Below are 12,126 nucleotides of genomic sequence, written 5' to 3' on the forward strand. Positions count from 1 at the left end.
GCTGACATTCTGTCCAGGGGGGGTCTACAGATTTATAAAAAAAAAAAAAAAAAAAAGTCTTTAACTATTACCTCTGATGTATTTACAGTTAAGTTTATTAATGTGCACTGTCCCAAATAAATAATTAAATAAACCTCACAACAAATGGGATAAGACCGTCCTGTATAAAATGAAAGAACTACAGAGACCGTCGGGCTTTGCGGCAGTCCACCAATAGTTTCGCGGGGTGTGAGAGCGCAAGGCGAGATCCTCACTTCCTGGTTAAAGATGGCGGATGAGAATGAGACAGCACCGCAGCCGGAGAAAGAAACTGAGGTAGAAGTGGATCACGGACACTGCAGCAATTGTGAAAATGAAGAGCACCACTCTGATGACGGGTGAGCGTGCATGCATTTTATTGTTAGCTCGTAGATGTATAATACTCTTCCTCAAGGCCCGATAAGACAGGGCCCTTGTTCAGCTAGGCTGTGGCACGCTAACAGCACATGAGCCCGCCCCCTGGTCCAACGCTATTGGCTCACTGACGTGATTGACATACGGATATCTAAAACGATTGGCTCAGACGCCGTCAATCAAACAAAAGGACGGTTCCATATGGCCAGCTCTATATGATTCACTGGCATTTGTGTGAGAGGTATAACAGCCTCACTATAATTTTCGGTTTGGTAAAAAAACGAATAAGCTATTACGTTTAAAGTCGCTATTCCATGTTCTGTTCAACAACTCATAAACTGGCCAGTATTAATAAAAGACCATCAAAAACCGCTTTCAAACCTGGTATGCAGGCCTTCATGACAACTAGGTTGTTAGTAATATGGGTTTCCTGTGGTTAACCGATATTTTGACGTTACATTGAGTGCTGCTAATAGCAAAAGGAGCATCCTTAAACGTTTTAATCACCCTGCTCTCGGTTTTCACTCGTGTTCACCGATGCTGCCTGTGTTTCACTTTCATTACCAAAGATCTCCTGTGTTTCACCGGTTTCCTTAAAATGCTGTCCCTGGTTTCCTGAAAGAGACTCGTTAACCAGCTTCTAATCCAGCTACATGTCCCTCAAGGTCATATACAAGCACTGTCAAGAATAAATTGGGCAACAGAGAGTGAAGTATTACGTTTATCATTTGTAGTAATGGCAGTGTGCTGAAGATCAGGTAACATGAATATACTCCGCCTATCCTGTCATGATTCAACTCGTGTAATAATTGTCGTTTTTCTGGCGTTATAATAAGTGTCAGTTAATATCTTATGCATTTTAGTTTTATTTATTCGTATCTAACAGTCATGTGGCGTGTTTTGGTAGATTTATAGATAGGCATGGGCCAGTATGAGATTCTGACGGTATGATAACCTTAGATAAAAATATCACGGTACTGCGATTACAGCTCTAAAATATGTTATTTTTAAATGTCTGGGTAAAAAAACAAAGTTTTTTCCATTGAACACAATACATTTTATTTTTAAGAAACATAGAATATTTTGGAACATTAAACATGTCAGGCTAATTAATATAAATAATTGAATTATTGTTCATTCAATTCCGTGCAGTCACTTAAGTGAGCCTAAACCTGCAGCTCAACAATAATCAGAACATAAATATAAATTATTTTCTGTAAAAAAAATAAAATAAAATGCAGTCACTTAACCTAAACCTACAACTCAATAATCAAAAACATAAATCAAAACAATTTCTGTAAAAAATAAAAGATGCAGTCATTAAACCTGCAGTTCAACAAGGTTTTTGGAGATATGCTCACTTTCTACACATTCATCTTTCAGTCCAAGTCATGAGCGGTGAGGTACAAAGATGTGTGCACATACACATACAGTTATGTGAGGGAGGAAACTAGCTGACGTTAGCTAGTTAATTACTGTAGGTATGTTATCTGCATCGGTAGCAAGCCAAATAGTATTTATTTCAACACTGAAACAACCGGCGAATGGATCTCTGTCTTGACTGAGGGTGAAAGAGGGAGAAATGAAGACGACACTGATATATCGTTTGTGTACGACCTGGAAGTATTTATTTAGCGATCGGCGCCAAAACGTCAATTGTCAAACTGGTCAATTATTAAATTTTTGACTGTCTTGATCGCTTAACACATCTTGTTGCCTAGTGTAAAGAAAACATCCAAAATACACTATTAAATGTTTATTTTATTACACTTTATCTATATTCATCTGTAGATTTCAGTTACAATATATGTATTTAAAGGCTGTTTTCTCAATAATTACACTGAGCCAGAAATCCCCACTTCTTTTATGCTTGCATCAGTTTTATTCTTATCTGTACTTTAAATTATATGATATTTTATTCCTAAAAATTATGATTTTTTCCCCCCTGGTTTATGGAGTGATAAAAACAGATGTCCATAATCCCCTTTATTTAAAAAAAGACACGCACACAAAAGAAAAGTTAAAATACAATATTATTTTCAACCTAAATTTCAGCTAATGCATTCATTGTTCCTCCTCACGTTAAAACAAAGGGTTATGTACAATTAAATTGCATAAAACTATGACTCTATTGATATTAATGCGATATCAGCAGGTTGTCCTTGCAAGAAGAAGAAAAAAACATGAAACCAACCTAACTGGGTTTCCTGTTGTCAGCTGGTCATAACTGGTTTAATAAATCTCAACCTGATCATCTGCCCAAAAGTCCTCCAAAACCAGCTAACTGACTACCCAGACCAGGCTAGGATAGTAGTTTAGTCTCAATCAAATTAAACATGCATCATTTAAATCTACAATGCAATTGTCCATTATGTTAAGAGGACATCCTCCATTGCAGCTTATGTTTATTGAAGCAATATAGAGAGAGAGAAAGAAGAGAAGCCCTGGTGGCTTTAGCCCATCCAACAGGGATGGACGTCTGTCAAAGCAATAGTCACAGGGGTGCTTGTTTATCCTCCGGTCTTTGTCATACAGCTCACCTCCCCTCGCACACACAAAACATGCTTTTTCTGCAGGTCATGTGACAGACCATCTGTCCCCCATTAACAAATGTAGCTCAGCTCTGTCACCTCTCTTCCTTCGAGGACATTAATAGGATTAGCTGCGCGTCTCTCTGTATGTCGTCCCGTTTCAGTTCGACCATTGGAGTGGGGCTCTTGTGTCTGTGTAGTTCAAGCATGAGTTGAATTGCATGCTGGGATGGAGGGACATTAGTGTTATGTTTCCATATTAGGTTTGGTGTGTTTTTTGTTCTATTGTTTCCTAAGCTCAGATTCTGCTTCTTCTTTTTCATTCGCAATGTGTAGCCGGTAGTTAAATAGGTTAATTAAAGAGGTAGTTCTTCTAAATATGTCAAAATATCCTCTTTTATTTTAGTTTTTGAAACAACATGTAAAAGATGACAGGAGATCCATTTTTGGGTGAACTCTCCTTATAACTCTTTTAAGAAATTATTGACCATTTCTCTTTGTTTTGTGAAAATTCCTGTTCATATGCTAGAAATGTAAAAACAAAATGAAGCATATAAGATTTGTTGTACACTAGTGAGGGGTTATGATACAGTGATGTTTCCATTGAGATGTTGTGTGCTGCCCTGCGTCAGTTAGTGCTGAGTGGACGTAACCTCTCGTTGTCAACTGAACCCATGTCAACTGAGTTCATGTGACCCGCAGGGAGAAGGGCGACACAGGTGCCAAGAAGAAGAAAAAGAAACAGAAGAAAAAGAACAAAGACAAGTCCGGAGTAAAAGATGTAGTACAGGATCCGCTGGCCAAAGTGAGTGTGTTTGTATGGCTTTGTGTGTTTGACACCAGATTGTTTACATCTAGATTACCTTTGCCTTCATGTATTATAGCAGTCTCAGCCTGAAATTTAATATTGGTACATGACTTCTTAAGTATAGTTTTTCTTTACAAGGGCTGTCCCAAATTCGTGGCCCACTTGTGTACAGTTAAAATATTTTTATTTTAATCTATATTTTAGTGCAGGAAATACTATGAATACCATGGTATTCTTTAAAGTATTAATTACTGTCTGATAATATGGCACTGCCAAAGCACTTTTGCGTTTAATTGATTATTATTATTTTTTTTAATACCCATTTTCACTTGTCTTTGTCTCTTCCTTAGGTAAACTCCCTTCCTGCAGATAAGTTACAGGAGATCCAGAAGGCCATTGAGCTGTTTTCGGTGGGACAGGGTCCGGCTAAAACCATGGAGGAGGCCACACGTCGCAGTTATCAGTTCTGGGACACTCAGCCTGTTCCTAAACTTGGTAGTGATCATTTGTTCCATTATACTTGCAGCATGTTTTTTTTTATATATTTAAAGTAACCTGCTTTCTTTTTTATTACTATTCCTTGATCTGACATCCCTTATTTCTTTTTAGCAATGCAAATTTTCAGCAGTACAACATCTGTTTTCTTGAGAACCGTGACTTGTGGCACAATGTGGACTGATGGCACTGTGAAACTGAAGTTTCTGTTGAATTGCCTGATGATAGAAGTCTGATTTTGTTTGTAGGAGAGACTGTGACATCACATGGCTGCATTGAGCCAGATAAAGACAGCATACGAGAGGAACCCTACAGCCTCCCGCAGGGCTTCACCTGGGACACTCTCGACCTGGGAAACCCTGCAGTGGTACGACACACGAACCACTAAATCTCCCCTTCGATATCTTATACATACAAATATGCAGCTTTAAACAACTCGGTCTTAAAGCTGTTTTCTGTTTCCTCTCTCTGAAGCTGAAAGAGCTGTACACTCTCCTGAATGAGAACTACGTGGAGGATGATGACAACATGTTTCGTTTTGATTACTCCCCTGATTTTCTGCTCTGGTAAGAAAGTTTGACTTGAAAAGTCTTCCCAAATTTGAGTAAAATGGTGGTTGTTTTTGAAGAGCTAACGGTTTATATCTGTATTTTATTTTATTTTTTTAGTCTAAACGTTAACTGATACGTGTCCTCACCTCTCAGTTTAGCTGTGCTCCTGTTTTTGTCCCAGGGCTCTACGTCCTCCAGGCTGGTTGCCTCAGTGGCACTGTGGAGTGAGAGTGAACTCTAATCAGAAGCTAGTTGGTTTCATCAGTGCCATTCCAGCCAACATTCGCATCTATGAAATGTAAGCATTCATAAGTGTTTCTACATGTTGGTTGAAATCAGAATCTAAGTCCAGAAACACCTCAACTGGCCTCTAGTGGCGGTAGCACTGAACTTTCAAACTGGTCATGAAGCAGTCATTACCCTCTGCTTATTCAACATGGGTAAAATGAATGATTAAAAGGAAAGTTCACCCAAAAAAATGACAAACAGTTCTGTCTTCATTTACTCCTCTCAAGTTGTTTCAAATCTGTATGTGTTTTTCTTTCTTCTGTTGAGCACAAAAGAAAATTTTGTAGAATGTTGGGAATCAAACAGTTAGCTATAGACTTCCATATTATGGAGGGAAAAATACTTTGGAAGTCAATTGCTACCACTTTTTTGGTTACCAACATTTCTCAAAATATCTTGTTTTGTGTTCAGTAGAAGAAAGAATATATATATTTTTGGTGAACTATTACTTTAATGAATGTATGAATATATCCACAGACAATTAATGACCGCCAGTACATCTGAAAGAAAAACATTAATTCTTTTGTAAGGCTAATCAAACTATTCAATGATTATAAACAATTATTTCTAATTTAATTATGCATAACTGACCATTTTTAAGAAAGACTGTTAAAAAATTAACATTTGTAGTGACCATTGTCACCAATCACATGAATGCAGTGGTGAATCCGAGGCATTTAAATTAGTCTACACAGAGAGTACTCATGTTGATCACTCAGTTCCGTTGTTGACCCATCTCTGCTCTCCGATACTCCCAGAGAGAAGAAGATGGTGGAGATTAACTTCCTGTGTGTGCATAAGAAACTTCGCTCGAAACGAGTGGCTCCGGTACTCATCAGGGAGATCACCAGACGGGTCAACCTGGAGGGCATCTTTCAGGCTGTGTACACCGCAGGTGTGGTGCTGCCCAAACCAGTGGGCACCTGCAGGTAAGACACTCATCTGTCCTTTTTTAATATGTACAGGTGCCTCTGTGCAGAGTGAAAGGTAGCATTAGATTGGCTATTGGGTAGCGGATGTTAGGCGCTTTCGCACCGGAGGAACCTTTTCACAGTTCCTAGAACTATTGGCGGAAGTTCCCGCTTTTTTGTGTGTTCACACCGCAGGAACAAGGAACGTATTTAGTTCTAGGAACTCTGTTTGGGGGAACTAAATTAGCTCCTACTTCGGAGTAGGGTCTAAAACAGTTTTATAGTGATGTAAATATACGCTGATTGGCCAAATGTATACGAAACACCAGCTACCTGGCATTTTAAAAAATCCATGTAAAAATATTTACTCCACAAACATGGAAAACAGCGATAACAGCATTTACCTGTAGTCTGCAGCATTGTTCTTTTCTCAGCCTTGATGATAACACTACAGATTTTCACGCTCTTTCAATCATGTAAGTTTACATTCCATCTCTGCTGTCACGAAACCCAGGACACGCAATAAAAACAGCTCCAATCACCCCATCCTCCATTCACTGATTGCTGATGTTTGTAAATGCAGACAAAGACTATAGAATACCCAAGACGTGTCACTCGTATAGTTTTAAATGGGGAAAAATGCAACGCTCAATATGACTGCTCAATCGCAGGAAGCCCCGCCTTCTAAACGAAAGAGCCAATCACTAATCTGTAAATTCAGCGCATCACTGCAGCTGCCATTAGAAGTCCCAGTTGCTATAGAAACAGTCGGCATTCTGAGACGTGCGCTTAGGACTGCGCGTGCACACTGGTTGGTCTAGCCTGAGAAATAAGCTTTTTATAACGCTATTTGAGCAAAATAAACACATGATACTGTTGTTGACAGATTTCTCTGGTGGTTTCAAAGATGGCCGCCGAGTGACATGACTTGTCTTAAAGGGACTTTGATGCAGAGAATAAAGTCGTCGCTGTCGGCCACTTTTGAGTTGCTGCTACCGGTGCGAACACAGTCAGGAAAACGGCGAGAGAGAAATTGGTTCTCTAGGAACGAACCTGCTGGCTAGTTCCTAGAACTATGTGGTGCGAAAGTGCCTGTTGCTAGCCTCTAACTCCTCCCTCTGACACAAAATGACCTTGGTGCATAAAGATGCCTTATTCTGCCACTTTTTTTTTTTTTTTAACAAAGTATACAATTTAGATTTTACTGAATTTGGAGTGAAATAATACCTTTGGTCAGCAAGGATGCATTAAAGTGATTTAAAAGTAACAGTAAAGACATTTGTAATGTTACAGAACATTTCTGTTTCAATTAAGTGCTGTTATAGTGAACTATTTATTGATTTCTAAAGGATCATGTGTCACTAGACTGTAATAATGGTTGCTGAAAATTCAGCTTTACCATCAGGAATTCTTTTCAAATAGAAAAAATAATCAGTTATAATTTGACAAATTCACTGTTTTCTTGGTGAACATAAAAGGCTTCTTTTGAAAACATAAAAAAACTGTACCAAGAGAGGTAGCATATATGACGAAGTTCCCATAAAAATTCAAATCTCAAAGTGTTATAGAGCTTTATTCTGTAATGACTAATAACTCCTATTAATCCAGCTTGATGTGTAGAGAAGTAACAATTGTCAAATGACTCACATGGCACTGTTTCACACTAATTGCCTTGCTTATATGTATGGTAGATACTGGCACCGGTCCTTGAACCCACGAAAGCTGATTGAGGTGAAGTTCTCTCACCTGAGTCGAAACATGACTATGCAACGCACCATGAAGCTCTACCGACTGCCAGAGGTGTGCGTCAACCTGCTTCCCTGGGTAATATCTGGGTAGTTTTCTTTTTTCCTTATTTTCTTATTGCATGTTTCTCTCCTGTAGGCTCCTAAGACTCCAGGCCTGAGGCCGATGACTGTAAAGGATGTGCCAGCAGTTCACCGCCTGCTGAAGGAATACCTGAGCCAGTTTAACCTGGTTCCCGTCATGAGCCCCGAGGAGGTCCAACATTGGCTGCTTCCTCAGGAGAACATCATTGACACCTTTATAGTGGAGGTATTGCACTCACTGAACCTTACAGCGTGTATCATCCTAGTAATATCAAACATGAAAGTGTTAATGAAATAAGAGTGGACAATCAGATTATATCTGCAAAATGTATTTGATGTGAACAGCTTGTGCTTTATATCATTGTAGAATTCAGACGGGAAGGTGACTGACTTGCTGAGTTTCTACACTCTGCCGTCCACCATCATGAATCATCCTGTGCATCGCAGTCTGAAGGCCGCGTATTCCTTCTATAACGTACACACCACCACCCCCCTGCTGGACCTGATGGGAGACGCTCTCATCCTCGCCAAGTCGGTCAGTCAGTGAAAGCGTGTGTGTGTGTGTGTGTGTGCGCATGAGTTAGGGCTGCAACTAATGATTATTCTCATAATCAATTATGTGTTCAAGGAATCAAATTAAAACTCACAAATTTGCATTTATTTCCTGCTCAATGTTGTCTTCCAAACAATGTGCCACCAATGAAAGTGAATGTAATGATTATCTATGAAGGCTGTGATATACATTGTGCAAAAAAGGGTTAAAATCTAAACATTACATCTAAACCTAAATCTCTTTCCCTGTGTGCAGGGCAGGCGCAATTAATTGATAGGTTTGTTTAGGGGTGGGCGATATGACCAAAATCTTATATCACGATATGAGTAATTTTATTTCATGGTAACAATATATATCACACTATAGCCGGCAGCCATATCACCCTGTAGCCCAAGACTGGTTGCTAACAGGGTTGAGCCTGGTTAGTACCTGGATGGGACACCTCCTGGGACAGCTAGGTTGCTGCTGGAAGAGGTGTTAGTGCGACCAGCAGGGGTGCTCCAGAATAAGGTCTTTATGATATTCATTTTTTGTTTTTTTTAATAGAAGTTTCAGAATTCTTGTTACCAGTGTCAATATCACAAAAAACCTCAATTAAAAAAGTAAACTCAAGCGCACTGAAGTAAACAGTCAGCGATTAAATAAGAATAAGGAACTAATTACAAGCAATAGGACAAATAAATAAGAAATGCTACATACATTGTATGTAGTACAAAGTAATCAAATGAATAAAAAAACTGCATATTCTTCTGTGTAAATAAATTATATATTTGTTCTCATTAAAGTTACAAAAGTAATTTAGTCAAGAGTCAATGAGAGATTTTCTCTTTTGTTTGATTAACACGATTTACAGACAGCAGAAATATTCGACTGCTGCCATTTTAAGAGCTGCCCGGATCCAATATACTGTTACATGTCTCTTTTCTCAGCTGTTTGCTTTCACTTAAGACCTAAATTACTGTGTTTACAAGGATACTGGCAAAGATGGACATTTTTATCACATACAGGTGATTGTATTTAACCACGCAAGGCCTATAAAGCAGCAAAAAGTAAGAGCACTGTCTTCACGTGCACTTGTCTCTCAGACAGCGCGCATATAGCAAAATGACTTCTCTTCTGCTGCTGATTGCATTTCAGCAGTTTAAAATCACTTGTTTTTAAACCACAATGCTTCAAAACGCATGCAAACAATTTAGTTTTTTTCACAGCAACGTCACGTGAGCCTGTAACCGCGATAGACAATAGTCTAAAATCTCTACCAGTTGACAAAATTCTACTGGTTAATCGTGTCTACCAGTATATCGCCCACCCCTAAGTTCGTTGTTGATTTTCATGATCCATTTTCAGTAATTAGCCTTAATTTGAGTTTACTTCTAAATTTGGTGCTAGAAGCGAGCTAGAATTTTCCTTATTTGGAAAAGTTGTTCATGAATTAATGTTGTTCTAGCAGTGAAGCACCATAGGCAATCCTGCGTTTATTTAGACTACCATCTGACTAACATCAGTTTGAAGTGTGTAACTGACAGGATCTGGAGCGTTAAACTTTGAGCAGATTTCTTAAAGCTTTTCTTGTATCATTGCCTCTTCAGAAAGGATTTGATGTGTTTAATGCACTGGACCTAATGGAGAACAAGACATTTTTGGAGAAGCTCAAGTTTGGCATTGGAGATGGAAACCTGCAGTATTACCTCTACAATTGGAAATGTCCCAGCATGGGGTCAGAAAAGGTACAGGTTCTCAGATATCATAGACATGACTGAAGAATAAAGTCAGTCCTTTTTTAGTCAGTCAGAGTCAAGTTAAAAGTTCATTGACTTGTACACTAAGTTAGCATTGACATTGCTAAGTTAATTCACTAGGTGGCCATAGTGCTTCAAAATCTGGCTCCAAAAGCACCTAGGTGTCACTTTGTATGGTTTTCCATTGATTATTTTTTCCATTTAATTTTTTTTTATTTCTTTATTTTAATTCAATGTGTAAAAATCCTGGAAGTTTAATATACAGCTTACTGAGCTGCCATAATTTTTTATTTATTTTTTTAGGTGGGTTTGGTTCTACAGTGACCCGTTTCACCATCCATAATCTGTCTCTCGCATGACAGTGAGGCGGATTTATGATATCACGCACTGACCACCTGACAGATGCTACCAATGGACTTCCTGCTTCAGGAAGGAGACTTCACTGGCCATTTTTACGTTTGAACTTTGACCTTTTGGACCTGCACTACTGCTGCCAGATTGAGAGAAGATGTGTTTTCTTCTCTTTTCTCTCTTATTTCTCTCTCTCGTTCTCTCTTTCCCTCACTCTTCTTCTTATTCTCTCTCTGCGCATGGACCTAAAGCCATTGTAATTACCATCATCAGAGATGAGGAACCTTAATCTGTTATGATTGTTAACAACAGTGCATACACTCACACTCACACATACACATACACACACACACACACACACACACTTCTAGGTAACACCAGACAAGCTCATGATGAACCCTGATGCATAAGTGTTGCGCTATTCGCATCGGTAGATTCAACTCGTTCAGTATAACATGATTTTACTCTCCCTATCCAACGGGAGGTGCTTTTTGCAGAAACATGGATGAAAATGTTTATTTCCTCAGTGTTTTAGAAAAGAACAGACAACAATCAAAGACACATGAAAAGTCCAAGAGAAAAAAAAAACAGCCAATGAAATAATAAAAATCCCAAGTGGACATGACAAGGGCTGCTGTCAATGATTTTCCTGTGGTCGTTCTCTCCTTCGGACATCTTAAACTGTTTGTTGCCATGTCTCTACTTTCTTTTGACAAACGTTGACCAACTGACAGGTGCGGTACATGGCGAGATGTTTTTGTCCTGGTTTTGCTTTGTCTTTGCTTTTAATCTGTCCTTTAATCAGTTTATTGCTTATTTGTCTCTAACTGCCTGTGGTCCCCTTTCACTGTATTGCCAACAGAGAAGCACCGTATGTTTTTCAGGAGCAAGGAAACAACGAGAATAACCATATAAGATCCACAAGTTGACAATGGTTGGAACTTTAATGTATACTTGGCAGATTAGCGAGGGGATCATCATAAATTAGCAATAATGATGGTGTTTTTTGAGGAAACAGTTTTGATTGGGGTGGGTGGGGGATCTGAAACATGGAGTTAAGAATGAAATGTGGTGAATTGTGTTGTGGACAATAGATTTTGCCTGCTCATAAAGTTGTGCAGCTCTATAAGGATTGGAGAAGATCCTGATTGTGTTGTAACTCTTATTTATCATGTGACTTCATCTGTCCAACAAATGGAAGCAGATTGACGTACCAAATCAGTACAGTTTTATGAGTAACTGGCAATATCTATTTAAAGATATTGTGGTTTTCTTGAAAATAGTATGGGTAATGGAAACGGGTTGTGGAAAGTACAATGGAAGCAACTGAAAACGGGTCTTTAGGTTTTTATGATGGAGTGAAAGATGTCAACATGTATTAATTTTTTTTTTTTTTTTTTTTTTTGGTGCTAAATAAAAAGTAGCAGCTGCTGTGAATGGCTGGATTTTGGTTTGTCCTTTCTTAGTTTTATCTCACATTGTTTCACACGTGGTATATTATTAGAAATGCAAATGTTTTTCTTTAATGCTTCTATTTCTTCTGCACGTGTGTTTTTAGCTCTTAGTGTAGGAAATTTTAAGTTTAGCCACCGCCAAGATCAGTCAAACCTCAATGAAGTCAGCAACATTTTTGTTCTTTTAATGCCCATGACTACAGCAACGTGAAACATTTGTCTT

General features: G+C 38.6%; 1 protein-coding gene across 1 annotated transcript; it reads left to right on the top strand.

The window, feature by feature from the left end:
* Positions 1-197: 197 nt before the first annotated feature.
* nmt1a (N-myristoyltransferase 1a) lies at positions 198-11,887 on the top strand. The gene is made up of 12 exons (XM_058769151.1): positions 198-377; positions 3,627-3,729; positions 4,083-4,227; positions 4,476-4,594; positions 4,702-4,793; positions 4,960-5,076; positions 5,825-5,995; positions 7,669-7,777; positions 7,862-8,032; positions 8,174-8,341; positions 9,949-10,086; positions 10,402-11,887. Exons 1-12 carry the CDS (start codon positions 268-270, stop codon positions 10,420-10,422), a joined length of 1,464 nt encoding a protein of 487 aa, XP_058625134.1. The 5' UTR covers positions 198-267; the 3' UTR covers positions 10,423-11,887.
* Positions 11,888-12,126: the final 239 nt, after the last annotated feature.

The sequence above is a fragment of the Onychostoma macrolepis genome, chromosome 03 (assembly GCF_012432095.1).
Source record: "Onychostoma macrolepis isolate SWU-2019 chromosome 03, ASM1243209v1, whole genome shotgun sequence".
NCBI classification, from domain to species: Eukaryota; Metazoa; Chordata; class Actinopteri; order Cypriniformes; family Cyprinidae; genus Onychostoma; species Onychostoma macrolepis.